A 17014-nucleotide genomic window follows, 5' to 3' on the forward strand; every position below is an offset into this window, starting at 1 on the left:
CAGATAGGGCACCCTCCTCTCACCCCAGCTCACCCACCATGTCCGCAGCTACGCTCTGGCCCCTACAATGCCCTCGCCCCTTGCCCCTCCCCTGCGGGCTGCAGAAGGTCACTGCCTCCTCCCATCCCACCCCTCTGCGGAGGCCAGGCTGTAGGATGTACCTGGGAGCTGCTGGCTCTCCCCAGGCCCAGCCCTGCCGATCTCATTCCAGCCTCCAATCCCTTTTCCCTGTCACTCCCCACTGTGCCGCCACCCTCCTGGGTGATCCCACTCCTGCCCCCAGAGCATGAAGCCCAGCTCCACTCTGCCCACTCCAGATCTCAGGCCAAACAGCTGGTGCCCCTTCTACAGTACAAGGGCTGGCAATAGCTGCTGACTTCAGGCTTCTACTAGCTCTGTGGCTGTGGAGATGGGGGTGGCCTGGCTCAGACCGGCTGCCTCTTGGCTCCCCACACCCTGCCTCATTCCCCCGTCAGCTGACCTCTACACCCCCCATGGTGCCTCCCAACCCCTGCTGGCCCCTCCAGTTGCTCCCCCCGCCCCAGTCTCCAGGGTATCCATGCAGCCCAGACTCCAGGCCAGCCTCTCCCGACATGCCCCTGCACACCCCTTCCCTCACCTGGGCATCCTGCAGCAGGTCCTCCAGCCGGGTGACGGTGGCGGAGCGATCACAGCTGTACTTCCTACGCAGCGCCTCCTGCAGCTTCTGCAACTGCCCCTCGGCCTCCCGCACATCTGAGAAGAACTGGGGCAGTGGGAGGGGGTCATGCCGGGCTACCTGGGACCAGAGCCCTAGCCCACAGCTCTCCCAGGGCAGGCCCAAGACGGGGGCATTGAGGACGGAGTGGCAAAGCCCCCAGGAGGCCTGGGGAGCATCCCTGTCTAAGGCCCCAGTCAGGCTGCAGGTAGCAGCTGGCAACAGATAGGAGGGTTCCTGATTGGAGCTGCTGAGGGGATCCAGGGGCTCCTCCAAGGCGCCACTGAGCCACAGTGGGGAGGGGAGCTCCAGTTCTCACCTGAAAGTAGGCAGCGTTCTCCTTCAGGTGTGCCTCGATGCAGCAGCACAGCTGCAACATCCAGCTCCACTGCGTCTGCAGGGCCGCCTGGAAGGACTACAGGGCAGCAAGTCCTTGTCAGTCCCTGCCCTGCCCTGCCCCACCTGGGGGCCCAGCATGGCCCCCTCTGCAGCCCCGCCCCTGCCCAGGGAGCCCTGGGTGGCTCCCTCAGCCCCACCTCCACCGTGGGCCGGGCCGGGTGGTCCTCCCGCAGCAGCCGGTCCCCAGCACTCTGGAGCTCCTTGATCTTCTTCTCCTTCAGCTCCAGCTCCCGCATCAGGGCCTGGCACCAGGGCAAAGGGTCTCAGGGCTGGCCAGCCACGTCCAGCTTTGCCAAGCTCCCAGCAAACTCGACCCAGGGCCCCCACTGGTCTCTGACTACAGGGGACAGCCAGGGCACAGCGGGGAGAGGACTGTGGGGTTCAGGGGCGCTGGGCCACCCCTCACCGAGTAGCTCTCCTTCTTGGCGGTCATGTTGGTGTTGCGGTCGCTCCAGTCGAAGCCCACCTCCTCCTCCTCCTTTTCATTTAGCCACATTAGCTCCTTAGTGGCGGCTGCCACAAAGCTGTGCAAGCTCTCCAGGGACCTAAGGCGGGCCTTGGAGGAATTCTGTGGGCAGGAGGATGCGTGTCAGCAGGCCGCGGACTACCCACCTCCCCCAGCTGGCCCTGCCCCCACTCACCAGCAGCTTGGCGTACTGCAGGTCCAGCCGACCCAGGCAGTCACGGTAGGCACCCCGGGTGGCAGGGGAGAGCTGGCCCTGCAACAGATGAGATGGTGAGGCCTGCAGTGGCTGGGCCTGGCCCACCCCCTCCGCTGCCCATCGCTCAGTGCCACCCACCTCATCACTCCGTGCCCGCTCAATCTTGGCCCGGAATTCTTCGATGGACTGGTGCAGGCCTCGGTGGCTGCCCAGCTGCGCCTCCACGCTGGGCAGGTCCACACCCCACTCAGCGCCATCCACACGGTGCTGGTTCTCCTCTACCCACGCCAGCAGGTCCTGCAGGTAGCGCAAAGTGGAGTCCTCCAGCTCAGGGCGCCTCTGCACACTCTGCAGAGTCACCTGGGTCACCTGGGTTGCAGGGGCCGCCACGCCTGCCTTCAGCCGGAGGTTGTACTCGGTGCGGATGGCTACCAGGCGCTCGTGCAGACGGTATACCCTGGGGCAGCAGAGGACTCAGGTAGGTGTTGGCAGGCCTGGGGCTGTGTGGACCTGGGCATCAGGGAGGGCAGGGCGGGGCCCACCTGCGGTACATCTGCTCGCCCTGCGGGTGCCGTCCATCCTTGAGGGTCTGCACGTCATTGAACAGCAGCCGGATCATGCTATCCGCTTTGTCCAGGTCCCGTTCCACCTCCCCTGCCCGCTGCGGGACTTTGCCTGCGGCCAGCAGCCGGACATCCTGCAAGGTCGTTGTCGTGACTCGGAGCACAGCTGATCCCCCTCTGACCTCACTGGGGCCCCGGCCAAGACGGCCACCCTCACCCGCTTCCTCAGCCTCAGTGGGCCCTGCCCCCGTCCCCATCCTTCCCCTTCCCTCCCTGCCCACCTCACACATCTTCCTGCTGGCCTTCTGGGGGATTGGGACCAAGTCCAGAGTAATTCTGCCCAGTCCAAGAACCGATACCCCCATGACCACGTCCGTGGGATCCTGGGCCTCATCCTCCATTACCCACCCCACGTAACTCCTCCTGTAACGCTGTGTGGCCCTGTCCTCCTGGGCAAGCAGCGTGGGTTGGGCCCTCCCCTCACCCCTCCCTTCACCCCTCCCCTCACCCCTCCCTTCACCCCGCCCCTAACAGTAAACCGCTGTAGGGGAGGGGGCCTGATGGGGGCAAGGCAGCCACCCTGGGTTCTGCCCGGTGACCAGAAACCAACTCTGCCCAAAGCAGGCTGTGAGAGTTGGCTGCAGAGGGAGGAGCTCAGGGCTGGACTCCCCACCGCATGCCCCGCCCCTGCCCTTGCCCCAGGAGCCCAGGCAGACAGCCCCCCCTGGCTTTCCGGCTGCAGGGCGGGGCAGGCTCCTCTGGCCTCCCTCCCGTGCTGCCTGCCCCACACCCCTCACCGACTGCAGCAGGGTGTCGGCCTGGTTCAGCTGCTCCTCACACAGCCCCGCCTCCATCTGCAGCTTGGTCACGATGCGCTGAAGACACTCCAGCCTATGGCAGAAGCACGGGGAAGGGGCTTCGTTGGCCGGGTCTGGCACAGCCCTGGGCACAGACTGTAGCTCGCCTCCTGCTCTGGCCTCCCTGCCTGTGGCCCACTGTCCTAAGGCCAGTGGGAGCTCGGGTTCCCCCGCCGGGGGCGGGCGGGCCGGGGTTTCCTCCCCAGGCAGTGACTCACCCTCGGGTGGTTCCCCTGCCACCACAGGGCCCCACCCACCTCTCAAACTCGCTGCGGAGCTGCTTCTCCCGCTCCAGGATGGCCACGTGCAGCTTGCCCCACTCTTTCTCCACGTCCAGCGGGTGGTAGCCAGGGGGCACCTTGAGCTGGCCTGCTTGCACCGCTCCCTGTGGACAGGGGCCAAGCTCAGGCCCTATATGCAGGGGGCAGGGGATGGGGCGCTGGGCCCTCAGACCCCAGTCCACCAGACCCGGGACAGCCCTGGTCCCAAAGGCAGGGCCAGGTCGGGCTCTGGAAGAGCCTCTAGGACACCACTGGTGGTCCAGGACACCACCCACGCCTCCGGTGGTCCCACTCACCTCCAGGGATTGGTAGATGCCCTTGGACCGGTTCTTGTCGGCCTCCTTGGCTGGAAGCTCCATCTCCTTAAACTTCAAGAACTGAGACCACAGGATCTGCCGGGGATGAGGGTGTCGGCAGCCATGCCCAGCCCTCAGGGCAGGCCCAGGACCCCACCCCACACGGCAGGCCCACCTCAATCTCCTCGAAGCTGGAGGGGAACCTGCGTTCCTCAAAGGCAGCGGTGTGGTGTCGTATCCACTGCAGCAGCAGCAGCACCAGCTCCCGGTACTCCTGCCAGCGCAGCTGCAGCTCCTGCAGGCGGGCACAGGCAGGCACGGATGGCTGTCAGGGGCCATTGGTGCGTCCAGGCCCAAGCCCCCTGCCCTCCAGGCCCCCCACTCACGTTGGCCCTCACCCCATCCTGCACGTCCGGCACACGGGGCATGGCGTCATACAGCGACGAGACGTAGGTGATGATGGACTTCTCGTCGGGCTGAGGGACGTCCACATCTGCAGGGAAGGGCAGCTCAGCGGGGGCTCTGGGGCAGGCAGCAGGGGAAGGGGCAGGGAGGAGGGCCACGTAGACGTACCCTCAGGGTCCAGGAGCCGTGTCACTCCCAGGTCCCGCTCTGCCACAGAGAAAGCCTGGTCCAGGTTCTCCAGGTTAGTCTGCCGGTACACCTTGTTCATGTCGATGAGCATGGGCCTGGGACAAGCAGGTGGCTGGTCAGGTGGGTGGGACAAGACCAGCGGCCACACCACACAGGCGGGCGCACAGGCTTGCTCCTCACACATCCCAGCAACCGTGGACCCCACCCCACACTCACCCTGAAAGGTGCGTTGCCACACGGGCAGAGCTGAAAGCGCCCTGCCACCCCCATGCCCAGGAGCCCAGGGCACAGCACAGAGGACTGTGCAGAGCGGAGAGTGCCAGGCAGCTGAGGCTCCCTGCAGCCACCCTGCCCACCAGGCCCCTCCGGAGGCGTCCACAGCGGGCACATGCTCCTGGCTGTGAGGACCAGCAGCCTGCAGGCCCTCCAGCCTCGAGGAAGCGGTGGTGCTTCTGAAGGGCACCAGGGTAGGGCCGGGCCCTGAACTCCACCACCCTGAGGCGGCCAGCTGGCACTCATCCCTGTTCCTCCTGCCCTCCTCCCTGCCCCGACGTGTCTGAAGTTGCCTAGCGGAGGCACTGTGGGGGTGCCCCCAGCCCCCTGCCCCCGGGGCAAAGTACTTGTGACGGTGGATGATGGCGTTGAAGAGGCGGCCGTCTCTCCAGCTGGAGGTGAAGTTGTCACATCGCAGGCCCTGGTACCCTTCCACCATGCGCTGTGACCACAGCAGCAGCTTCTCCTTGGCCGTCATATCCTCCGACTGCCCGCTCACCTGGATGTCTGAGATCTGCCCACAGCAGATAGGAGGCCACAGCTCAGCCACAGCTGTCAGGCCTGCCCTGTGCCCACAGCCACATGCACAGGGGCAGGGGCAGCTCGGCACCCAGGGGAGTGTGTGGGGCCACCAAGCTAGCCAGGGCAGCACTGGGCCCCAGGGCCTTTCCCTGTTGGGAAGCTGCTGGGACTGGCCATGCCTCGGGGCCACAAGTCCAGCCACTCCAGCCGGTGGCATCTACCACCACGCAGCTCAGAACCCCCAACCCTCACTGCCACCACACAGCAGGTGCCCACTCCCCTAACTGGGGAGGCTAGGCTGCACCCTGCACCTCCAGGGGCTGGGATGGAGCAGAGTGGAAGGACAGCGGGCATAAGAGGAGCCCATAAGTATACCCCTAAACCTGGCCCAGAACCCCCAGGCCTGGAAAAGGTGGGGCTCAAGTTTCATCCCTGGTTTCGGGCTGGCAGGTGGGGCCTCTGGCAGCCTGGCTTTGCACTTAGTGGCATGCTCAGGCCAGGTTCTGCCCACCCACCCCTAGCTGCCTGTCGTCCTGCCAGCCTGTGTGACTCATCTGCCGTGCCAGCACCAGGCTCTGCCTGCTCAGCTCTCAGATTTGTGGTTTCCTGTGCAGCCAGGACAAGCAGCGGGTGACTCAGCCTGCGCTGCTGCAGAAGCCTCCCCAGGGCAGGCACCGGGGCCCGCATTCCTCCACAGGGAGGCTCCAGGCCCTGCCCAGCCGGGGCCAGAGGGCACGGATAGGTGGCCTCAGAGAGAGGCCTGTACCCTCAGGCCACAGATCCAGTCCAGGGCTGTGGCTGGCAGGAAGGCACCCAGGCGCCACCATACCTATGGTGCCAGCCACCTCCCGGGCCACACCCAGCCAGAAAGCGGATCAGCCCGCCAGCCAAGGAGCCCAGGCTACTCCGCAAACTCCTGCAGGGGGTGGGGGTCCTGGGGGCAGCCGTTCTACCTGGAAGTGCAGAATGATTGTCCAGATGAGGCCAAGGGTCAGCTTGGGGTTGCCGTCGGCAATGTCATCATTCCTGATGTTCACCAGCTTCACCTGTGAGCGAGGGGCTCTCGGTCACGGCCCACAGGGTAGGGCTGGCTTGGTGAGGGGTTGGCTGGGCCCAGGGCCGGGTGGGCAGCCTTACCTGGCGGTGCCGGAGGTAGTCCAGGGCAATCTGGACGTTCTGCAGCTTGTGGAAACGCATTCTCCCCTTCTCCCGGGGCTGTGGGGGGGATCAGTCAGCACCCACAGTGCAGCTGCAGCTCCCAGGCCCCACCCTCAACACCCCCTAAGCACCGCAGCGACCAAGCCAAGGGTCTTCCCCGGGGGCAGCAGCCCCTCTCATCCCAGGTTCACCCTCCCCCGCAGGGAAAGGGAGGCCACCGGCCCAGGGGCCGGGCCAGGCCCACCAGGGCTCGGGAAGTCCAGCGATCCAGACTGAGGGAAGGAAGGAAGGGGTGGGAGGAGACAACAGCCAGGAAGCCTCATGTGGAGGGCAGTGGCACTAAGGGGGGTCCTCCTGCCCGGCGGCGGCAGCCACAGCAGCTGCTGGTGGGTCCCAGGCCAGCTCTGGGCAGCACGGTGGACAGGCAGCTTGACACCCAACCACCTGCCCGCCCAAGAGCCAGGCAGGGGTCGGCCGATGGGCCGCCAGCCCCCAGAAAGCTGGGCTCCATGGTCTTGGGGAGCTCCCGTGCCGCTGCGGCCAGCAGGCACAGCCACTCACCAGGCGTGAGCTCCTGCTTACGTCCCGCTCCCTCGGCTGCCCAGCCAGAGCAGGGCAAAGGGTAAAGGGCAGAGGTCAAGGTTCAGAGTCCAAGCAGCAGAGAAACCAAAGCAGAGCAGAGCGTGAGGTTACTGTGTCAGGGCCCCGATGTGGAGGGCAGCAAGGCCCAGAGCAGCCGAGGTCCGAGGGTTGCGGCCACTCCCAGGCCAGGCCCTCGGCTGTGATGCCCAGCAGCCTGGGCGGGAGGCACTGCCAGGGATGAGGCCAGGCTGCCCCCAGGGAGACGGCAGGAAGGGCTAAGCTGGATTCTCAGTAGAGTGGGCGGCCGAAGAGGCCCCAAGGAGGGAAGGCAGGCAGAGGTCTCCAGGTGGGGGCAGGCAGGGCCCGGAAGGGGCAGGGGCACACGTACCAGGCTGTCCCCTGAGAGGACCTCCAGCAGGGAGATGAGGTTGTGGCCATCGCGGAGGTCTTCATACAAGTCACTGATGTGCCTCTGGGCCTGCGGGGACAGCAGCAGCTGAGGTGGCCAGTCCCCCAGAGCCACCAACAGTCCCTGGGAGGTTGATCCACCGAGTGGGTGCCAGTACCAGAGGGAAGGAGGCGGGGGCTGAGTCCCCCAGGAGCCCACGGAACACACCCCTGCCCCGCGGAGGCACCTACCTCTGCCCTCCAGTGCTGCAAGGAGAGACCAGGAAAAACCAGAAGGAAGAGGAGGAAGAGAGAGACAGGAGCAGGCGTAGGGAAGAAAAAGGACAGAAAATAACAGGTTTCAGAGATGAAAGGTGAGTGCACAGGCAGCATGGGGACAGCCGTAGGCGGCGGGGGCCACCCTCCCTCGGCGGCTCCTGCAGCCTCGGCCCCTGTGACACGCACGAGCATGCACCACCAACCTTGATGAGGTGCTTGTTGACCCACTTGGTGAAGGTTTTCTTCTGCACACGATCCCGCTCATCTGGGGGAGACAAGACCAGTTTACCTGGGGCCTGGGAGAAGCCCCGGGGGCCCTCCAGTGACCACCATGCAGACACGGCAGCCTGGCTGGCCAGGTCCCGCCTGGGGAGTCCCAAAGCCTCCCTCAGATCACACAGAGACCCAGGCGCCCTCACCCACAGCCCAGCCAGGACAGCAGAGACCCAGGTGCCAGGGGCCCAGGCGCCGCCAGGTGCACCACCCCACCCAACTCTTCCCCCGAGGAAATGGGAGGGTCCTGGACCGCACCCTGAGCCCAGGGCACACATGTCCCGTCCTGCACTCCTGCCGCCCCCTACAGACGGAGACCCAAGCAGGGGTGTGGCAGAGCCAGGGCCAGGGCCCGCGGGGGTGTTGGAAGGGAAGCTGTTGTGCTGCTGACAGAGCAGCGAACCTTCCCCAGAGTGCAGAGTTCCTCGCCCGTCCAGGCCTGACACTTGATGCTCAGAGGCCCCCATCAGCCTTGCGGGCTCCTGTTGGCCCACTCTGTGTTGGGTGGGGATGGTTGTCCCCCGACCCCCATCTCCAAGACCAGCCCCCCACCCGGTGCCAAGGCTTCCTGCCACAGGATGTGGGCCTTCCTCCCACAGGGGCCCGCCCTGCCTGGTGGAGGTGCCCAAGGGGAGCCCTGCTACCTTTCTTGCCCTCAGAGGCCCTGAGCACAGCCAGGTACAGGTTGTCCTCCGAGCTGGTTCTCTTTCGGCCCAGGCCCTGGGGCTCCGGCACGCGGAGCTGGTGCTGAGACATGCTGCCCCCACACCTTCGTCGCCCAGACGCTCAGCCTCAGCACAGTGCTCTGGGCAGCCCCGCGTGGCACACAGGCAGCTGAAGGCTGGCGGCCCCACGAGACGCTCACTCGGCACAGGGGCACAGGCTCAGCTCAGAGCCCCAGTCGATGTGGCCACTCCCTGCCTGCTGTACTCCCCAGCGAGGCAGGCCCGCCCCCGAGGCCCCACCCCGCCCAGGCCGCCAGGGAGGGGAGTGTCCCGGCGGGAAGGAGCAAGGAGCCCCCTCCCCCACAGACACGCCCTCGGCCCGCCAGAAACAGGAAACCGGGGTTTCCTCACCCATCCTGCCCAATGCAGTCCCCTAGGGGGACCTGGGGACACAGGGGGAGCTGGCACTTCACTGCACACCAGATGCTACCAGGACCACAAAGGAACACAGGCCATCCCCACGGCCACCCAGAAGGACCCCCCAACAGACTGAAGGGCTCCCCCAGTGGGAGGGGCTCTGAGGCCACGCCTCTCTTTGAAGCTCCCTCCAGGCCCGGGCCAGGCCCTACTTCAGCCTCTGCCCACCCACCCTGCCAGGGAGGACTCGGGAAGCCGCTGACACCTGGCTAGGGGAGGGGGCCTGCTGCCCGTCAGCTCTTGCAGCCCCCCAGTCACACTTCCTCACAGACCTGCATGAAGTGGGGAGCACACCCTACCCCATGGTGCCTGCCCTGCCCCAGGCCAGGCTACTGCTCCGGGGCCAGTGGGGTCCCACGCCAGGCCTAGCCCCTCCCAAGCTGCCCATCTGGCACATCCTGGAGCAGCGCCCACCTGCAGAGCCCACCCTGGCCCAGGAGGACACCTTAGGCCGGAGGCTCGTAGCTGAGGGCTGACTCACAGAGGCTGGGCCTCGTTGGGGGATGGAGCATCGGGAAGCCCCAGGAGGGGCCCTGCCAGTGAGTCAGAGACGGGGAGGGGGCCCAGGCCTGTGACTCACGGAGGGGAAGCCACACCTGAGGCAGGACCTGGGCGACCCCAGGGTGGGGGGTGCTGTTTGCAGCTGGGTGGGGCTCAAGGGAAGCAGCCTCCTGCTGTAAAGGGCAAAGGGCAAAGGGCCTGCGCTGGTTGAGGCCTCTGGCTCCCTGGGGTCTGGGGCGGAGCTGCCTCTGGCCAGCTTCTGGGCCTGGCCAGCCCACCCGACCACCATAGGAAAGAATGCGCTGCCCCAACCACAAGAATGTTCCAGCCGTACATCAGGCAGACTCGGTCCAGCTGGGAGCTGCACTCAGCCCTCGGTTCTGGGAAGAGCTCACCCCACCCCATTCCTACTGCCCGTGAGGCCGTGAGGGGGTGCCAGAACCCTCACAATGGGGGGTGCCCAAACCCCTCAGAGGTGAGGAAGCCCCCACCCCACGCCAAGGGGCACGGTCAGTCCCCAGGGCTCTGCCACGTCTTACACCCCGCCCCACAAAGACACCCCTTGGTCTCCACACGTCGACTCTGAGCCTGCCGTGAGATTCGGGGTGACCCTCTTGCTCTGCCTGTCTGGCCCAGCAGCCTCCAGGACCTCAGGAGTCACAGAAGCCCCCAAACCAAAACCTGACCCCGTACTGGTCAGCGCCTCCGGTCGTGTGCCCGAGGGCACCCCGCACCTCACACCTCTGCCACCCGTCCACGGGTGCAAAGCCTCTGGAAACACTGTTTGCCTCTTCAGAAGCCCGGGGCCCAGCAGCTCTCCTGAGGCCAAGCACCGCGCCTGCTGGGCGTGGGGCTCTGGGGTCCCGGCCGTGACCAGGTGGCTCCTGCCTGCGGGAACGCGGCTGCCACTCTGCTGAGGGGCACAGCATGAGATCCCGGAACAGCCAGGGAGGTGGGCACAGGGAGTCCAGGACAGCTGGAAACCGGGAGCTGGGGCCAAGGTCCAGGACTCACGTGGGCCCCACCCTAGTCAGGCCCCTGTTCCAGCCTTCTCCCTGCCACTAACAGGCCTCCAAATATGCCGCCCTGGGCCGGGCCAGGGACAGGAATGGGGCAGGGGCTCAGGGAAGGGAAGGGGCAGGGTGGGGAGAAGGGCTGGGGCAGGGCAGGGCTGGGGCTGGGTGTGCTGGGGGCTCAGTCAGGGGCCTCCACCTCCCAAGCCTGGCTCGAGTTCCCCTTCCCCACTTCCTGCCTCTGGGCACCTCTTTGCTCTGAGCTCTTCCCTCCTCATCACCTCCCCTCCCTCCCAGCCCAGCCTGCCCCTTTGATCCCTACATGGATGCCCCATTCCTCCTATTCTGACCCTAAAACCAACCGCACCCCCTCCCCACTGCCCTACCCAGCCAAGCCACACCCACCCTCTACAGCTGCGGCTCAGCTGGCTCGCCCACCTGGGACATACCCAGAACAGCCCCAGCTCAGGTGCCTCTGCACACCTGCCTGGCACCTGTGCTGTCCAGGGCAGCTGACCCTCGGCCGCCAGCCCAGGGTCCCTCACGACAGGCACTGCCATGGCCCTCTGAGGAGTATCGCCCCCCGTTTTATAGGTGTGGATGCTATGGCTGAGGTCCCGCAGCTAGTGGAGACAGTCCTAGGACAGAAACCCCAAGACTGGGAGGGGAATCCCACTGGCCCAGGACTGCAGCAAGTCCACAGAAGGCCCGGAGCCCCGCCTTCAGCACCTCCTCCCTCCCCCGTGTCCTGGAAACCCGGGCCAAAGCCCAGGCTGACGTGAAGCAGCTGGGAGTACGCCAGCCCCGCCCCCTCCAGCCCCTTCTCTAGAGACAAACAAATGGGGGTAGGGGAACATCACCCCGCCTTCCTCCCCAGGTGTTTCCGGAGCTCAGGGGGCAAGGCTGCACCTGGCCAGGGCACCACCCCCATCCCAGGCCGGGCGGCGGTTCCCAGCAGAGACCAAGCCCCACTAGGTGAGGGCGACGGTGGCCCCTTCGGTGCCACCGGCCACGCCACCGCACCCACCTACGCAGCACAGCTGCCGGTAGAGGTAGCCCCTGCGGGCCCGCTCGCAGCCCCCGTCCAGCCAGCACGGCCGCTCCAGCAAGACCTCCCTCGGCGAGGCAAAGGCGCCCCCCGCCCCCGACATGCCGGTCGCGGCCTGAGCCCCGGTTCAACCCCCGGACAGTGCGGGGAGCTGGACCGCGGCTGCGCCTCTGCTTCCAGCCCACGCTGCGAGGGCGCCGGCTTGATTCTCCACCTCTTCCACCTCCCCCCCCCACAATCCGCCCACTGCGGGAGCGAGGCCCAGACCCAAAGAACCTGCCCCTGGCGCACAGCCCCGCCCAGCGCAGCCAGGAAGCCGCGCCCCAACCCACGGGTCGGGCTGGGAGGCTGCCCCGGGACTGCCGCGGCATGGGAGGGGCCTCCCAGCAGGATGGCACTGTGAGGCCCAGGGAGGAAGGCAGGGCATGGGGCCAGGTGGTGGGCAGACAACGCTAGGGGCAGAACCAAGGGGCTGAGCCACCTCTGGCACCACCTGGGAGTAGAGGCATCCTGTGAGCCAGGACGGTGGCCGAGGGGGACAATCGTGGGCTGAGATGGGGAGGGAGGAACAGTGTCTGGTTCCCGGCCAAAAACATGGATGGGGAAGAAGCCCTCAGCCCAAGTCCCATCCTGGCAGCTGAGTCCCCGGCAGCTCCGAGCGTCCCCAGCTCCACGCCTAGAAGCCCCATCTTGAGTCATCTCAAGTTCGGGGATCCAGCAGAGGAGCTGAGCCAGGCAGCGCCCTCACTGCAGGAGAGGTCCAGCCGGCCAGGTCCCTGATAGGCAGTCCCTCTGGCCAGAAGCCCATGCTTGAAGCTGCCCAATCCCCAGGGCCCCGCCCCAGGCTCCATTCACTCCAGCCCCACCCCATCCTGTGCTGGGCACAGCTGCTACCTGGGACCACAGCCCAGGAGCTGGTGACTTTGAGCAGGGAGGGCAGGGCACAGCCTGGCTGCCCCCACCCCCTGTGGGGCCTGAGGGCATGAGGGCACCTGCCTCACCTGTGTGCGGCTCCACCCCCTGCTCTGTGGGCAGGGAGCCACCTCTACCTCAGTGATGGCCGGACAGGCACCTGCCCCACTTGTCCCTGCCACGGCGGCTGCCACAGGCTCCTGCCCTGCCAGTCTCCCCTTCCACCCTCCTTCCCAGCACAGGCTGCAGGCTGAGGGCCGCCGCAGAGCCCGCCCCGCCCTGGGACTGCAGCAGGGTCAGGGTCTACACTGCAGCGTGGGGTGGGGGGCAACACTGCTTTCACTGACGTGGAGCTTGGAAACAGGAAGAGGAGGGCACAGGGAATGAAGGGGCGGGAGGCAGGCGGCCCCTCTGCCCCGCCCCGAGTCCCTGGCAGCCACCAGCCGGGCTTACCTTGCTCGTCCTGTGCCCACCGACGTCCCCTGCGCCAGTGCCACACAGCGGCCAGGGTGACAACATGGCCCACAACCACCAGGGAGGGAAACAGGCTGCCTGAGGGCTCCATGGCCACCACACAGAACCGCCAGGGCTGCCCTTCCTGCACTGGGAACCGGCTGCTCCAGGCTAGACAGGCCCCCTCCCGGCATGCAGGGTGAGCAAGGGGGAGCGCCGGGACGGAGCCTGCCCTGCCTGCAGGACCGCCCCATACGCGGTGGCAGCCCCGAGACAGCTCCCGCCCGCCTTCTCCCCTCCTCCCTCCGCTGGTCCAGCCCTCAGCACCTCCCCACCCTCGCTCCCCACCCGGCCCGCTCAGCTGTCCCTGCGCAGAGCTACTGACGCTCAAGGTTAGCTGGCCTTAACCCGTGCGTCCCCGTGGCCACACCCGCCGGGAGGAGGGGCCAGCCGCACGCATGGCCAAGCTGCAGCCCCCCAGCACTGCCCGCAGCCTCGGCACACACCCTCCCTTCCTCCCAGCCTCCCCCTGCTGTCCCCACCAGAAGAGGGGCCTGAGCAGCCCACGCCGCCTCCAAGGCTGCCCTCTGGGGAGAGCCGGCCGGCATGGAGGGATGCCAGAGCCCCCAACCCAAGCCTGCAGCTGATCCCAGCGCACTCCCTCACCTTCGCCCTCCTCACCAGCCCCAACGCCCCCAGAGTGAGACTGCAGATTGGGGGTGAGGGGGTCTAGGTGAGGGCGCATGAGGCAGGCTGCGTGCAGGGCAAGGGACAGAGCCCCTGGCCTCCAGCCTCAGCCCCAGCCCTCTGGCTCCTGTCCCCAGCAAGGGGCCAGGATTTCACAAGGCTTTCAAGGGCTGCCCACCTACCGGGCACGATCTTCATCGGGGACGGTGGCAGGAGCCCACAGGGCAGACGGAGCGGGCCAGGGGTGTGGGAGGTCACAGGCCCCTCGGAGGAGGCACAAGCCACCAGCGGCAGCGTCGGGTGGGAGGAGGGCACGGCCGTGCCGCTGTCAGCAGCAGCTTGTGGGGGAGGGGAGCGGTGGGCAGGGACCCAGGGGATATAAATATCTGAGGAGGGCGCGCGAGGACCGTCACCACCCAGACTTAGAACATGACGTGCAGCGCGAGGGCACCCAGGCCCCGATGCAGTCGTGTCTGGCTGGGAGATGCCACCCGACACCTCGGTCCCCCAGCTCCCACAGGGGGTTCTAATATAATACAGCAGGGCGCAGGGGGGCGCAGGCTCACGTCCCTGCAGGAGGGGGTGCAGTCCCCACCCACCTGCCCTGCCCACCCAGGGGGTACTCTTGGAAAGGCCACAAGGGCCAAGAGAAGAGGCTGCCCATTCTCCCAGAGGGCTCTGCGCAGGTCACTCAACGCAGCACCTGGCCCCACCGGTGGCCGGGACAGCCGCCCCAAGGTCACGCACGGGCCAGATACCCAGGCAGCCCGAAATCAGGGCTCAGGCCACCCAGGCCAGCGCCTGCCCCACAGCACAGCCTCTCCTGGGGTCCCAGGAATCTGGGATGGAGACGCCTCTCCTGGGCCACAGCAGAAGACTGGCCTGGCTCCACCCAGGAGCCCCAAAGCCCTGCTCTGTGGAAGGTCTGGGTCAGGGGGCCTGGCCACAGGCAGGCCCATAGCATATCCTATGCAGATCAGATCCCAGTGCAGCCAGGGAAACAGGATGTGGGGCATGCACAGTCCCGCTCCTCTCCCTGGAACCCCCGTCTGCTGGGCACACCCCTCAGGCCCAGCAGAATGCACGTTGATGGTCTACCCCATCCCACAGCATCGCTCCTGGCACCACATGGAACCCTCAGCAAAACCCATGAAGTCCTATACCAGGAATGCGTCATACAGACCAGGAGCCTGAGGCGCCGCCCACCGTCCTGCACGCTGCCATCTGAGCCCAGGTGGCCTCCACCGTAGTCACTTCAGCCCACAGCAAGGCACAGTGAACCAGCCTGGCCCCGGGCCACTAGGCAGGACACCCCGGTCCATGCTGGGAAGCCCAGGGACAAGAGGGCTGGGCCCACCCCAGCCTCCTGCTCTCCAGCCCCACACCTCAAAAACGTGTGGCGGAGGGAAATGCCTGCAGTGGCCCGCTCTGGGTGGCCAGGGGTTGGGCGGGCCCCGACAGCCCTGAGGGTCAGGGATACCCGCTGCCCCAAAGGCATGCCAGAGACGGCCCAACTCCCAGCTGAGCCCAGGCTGGCATCTGGCCAGCAGTAGGCAGGGGCTGACAGGCTGGACGTTTCAGCCCACTCCCCGTCACAGGCTGGGGAAGCCCCAGAGGAGCCTGACTCAACAGCCTGGGTGAGAACCAGCTCCTGGAGGCAGGAGTGCCCCAGGCTGGCAGTGGGCAGTTCTTCTACCACTCCACGGAGGCCCGGACGGGCCTGTGCTTCCGGGACACACATCACACACACCCCTGGGGCAGCTCCAAGAGGAGGCCGTGCCTATCCCTGCATCCCAGATTCTGGCGTCTGGCGGCACAGAACTGTGGGCAACAGGGAGACAGGTCTGCCAGGGGTGGCCCCGGCCCCCTTGTGGCCCTGCATAGCCGGAGGCCTTGGTCCCTGGCTCCCCATCCTCTGCCTCCCACAGCCCCCAGCTCTGCCTGCCCTACCTTGGCCCAGCTGAATCAGCTCCTCCATGCTGTACCTGTCCATGGCTGCCGCACAGGCCAGGCTGCTCCGAGAGCCGGCAGGGAGGAAGGCGAGGCAGGAAGGAGGGAAGAGGTGGGAGGCAGAGGGAGGGCCCACTCATGCCCTGGTAGCAGCGGCTCCTCCTCGCAGCCACCCCTTAGTCAGTGAGCGGAGCTGAAGCCCAGCCGACTGACGGGTCAGACCAGCCCGGCAGACCTGCCTGGGGGTGCAGGGGACTGGCCTGCCTGCGATCCGGATAGCCCTCTGGCCCCAGCCCATGGGTATTCCCTGCTGTTCCTGCTCCGCCCAGCAGACCCCACCCTATAGCCTCCCCTCCCCGCTGCAGGCCCCACCAGCCCAGCCCTGCCCTCCCACCCTCCTACCCACATTCCAGGCATCCATGTGCCCAGTGGTATTTCATGAGCCAGGCGGGAGCAGAGCCCCAAACTGCCCACCCCATCCCACTCCTTGAGACTCACGTTCCTCAGCCCCAAAGGTGGTCTCTTCCTCCACCTGAGTCCTCCCCAACCAGCACAGCCCCAGGCATTGTGTCCAGGGGTGATGGTGACACCTGCCTCCCCTCTCCATACCTCTCCACCCAGATGCTTGCTGACCAGTGAAGTGCAAATCAAATCCCACCATAACTCCCCTTAGAAGCCTGCGGGCGATCTACAGAAATCCTGTAAACAGGCGACTCGGCAAAGCCAGTGATCCCTGTGGAGAGCTGGCCGGGCCACAGTCCACCTCCACCCGGGCACCCTGTGGCCGTGAAGAAGGGCAAGGCAGCCAGGCCACCTCCAGGTGCCCTCCTTGACGCAGGGCCACAGAGAGTCAAGGAGGGAGGTTGGAGGCACAGGCGTGTCCTCCGTGTAGAGTGGAAGTGGTGGTGGCTACCCGACCCCTGCCCTTTGCTGTGAGAAGCAGCTCTAGGTGCTGTGTGTGGACAGTGCTCGCCATGGTGGTGGCTGCCTGGCCCCTGCCCGTTGCTGGTGCATGGACAGCACTCAGCTGGCATCTCCTCCACACAATCCTCGGTTCCTTCAGAATTTTGAGCCAGGCAAAGCATCGCTATTTGCAAGGTAAATTAGGACTGGGTGGTAGTTGTAATCTCAGCACTTTGGGAGGCTGAGGCGGGCGGATCACCTGAGGTCAGGAGTTCGAGACTAGCCTGGCCAACGTGGCGAAAACCCGTCTCTACTAAAAAAAATAAAACAAAACTTAGCCGGGCGTGGTGGCTCACGCCCGTAATCCCAGCTACTCAGGAGGCTGAGACATGAGAATCGCTTCAACCCGGGAGGCAGAGGTTGCAGTGAGCCAAGATTGCGCTACTGCGCTCCAGCCTGGGCAACAGAGTGGGACTCCATCTCAAAACAATAAATAAAATAAAAATGAAACATACACGAAACTCACATATAAAAACACACTCCTACAGCTTCCCACCACACCAAGCAACTGAAACTCTCTGC

The 17014-nt window shown here is 66.2% G+C and overlaps 1 protein-coding gene across 9 annotated transcripts in view; it reads right to left on the reverse strand.

The window, feature by feature from the left end:
- Positions 1-17014, reverse strand: part of PLEC (plectin) — a 60860-nt gene that overhangs the window by 15320 nt on the left and 28526 nt on the right. For 4 of the 9 annotated variants that reach the window (XM_025393323.1, XM_025393328.1, XM_025393329.1 and 1 more), the window contains exons 2-19: positions 7754-7815; positions 7273-7362; positions 6282-6359; positions 6098-6190; positions 4970-5136; positions 4329-4444; positions 4142-4248; positions 3931-4050; positions 3756-3851; positions 3436-3563; positions 3119-3212; positions 2301-2455; positions 1897-2215; positions 1738-1815; positions 1503-1664; positions 1234-1338; positions 1017-1112; positions 620-745 (exon numbers count right to left, since the gene is read on the reverse strand). In XM_025393323.1, the coding sequence (XP_025249108.1) occupies positions 620-745; positions 1017-1112; positions 1234-1338; positions 1503-1664; positions 1738-1815; positions 1897-2215; positions 2301-2455; positions 3119-3212; positions 3436-3563; positions 3756-3851; positions 3931-4050; positions 4142-4248; positions 4329-4444; positions 4970-5136; positions 6098-6190; positions 6282-6359; positions 7273-7362; positions 7754-7815 (2192 nt within the window). Of the gene's footprint in view, positions 1-619; positions 746-1016; positions 1113-1233; positions 1339-1502; positions 1665-1737; positions 1816-1896; positions 2216-2300; positions 2456-3118; positions 3213-3435; positions 3564-3755; positions 3852-3930; positions 4051-4141; positions 4249-4328; positions 4445-4969; positions 5137-6097; positions 6191-6281; positions 6360-7272; positions 7363-7753; positions 7816-8467; positions 8748-11506; positions 11713-12892; positions 13162-13761; positions 13778-15529; positions 15799-17014 lie in introns of those variants that run through there. The other 5 variants (XM_025393331.1, XM_025393332.1, XM_025393326.1 and 2 more) reach the window with 5 other exon arrangements.

Source organism: Theropithecus gelada, chromosome 8, assembly GCF_003255815.1.
Source record: "Theropithecus gelada isolate Dixy chromosome 8, Tgel_1.0, whole genome shotgun sequence".
Lineage (NCBI taxonomy): Eukaryota > Metazoa > Chordata > Mammalia > Primates > Cercopithecidae > Theropithecus > Theropithecus gelada.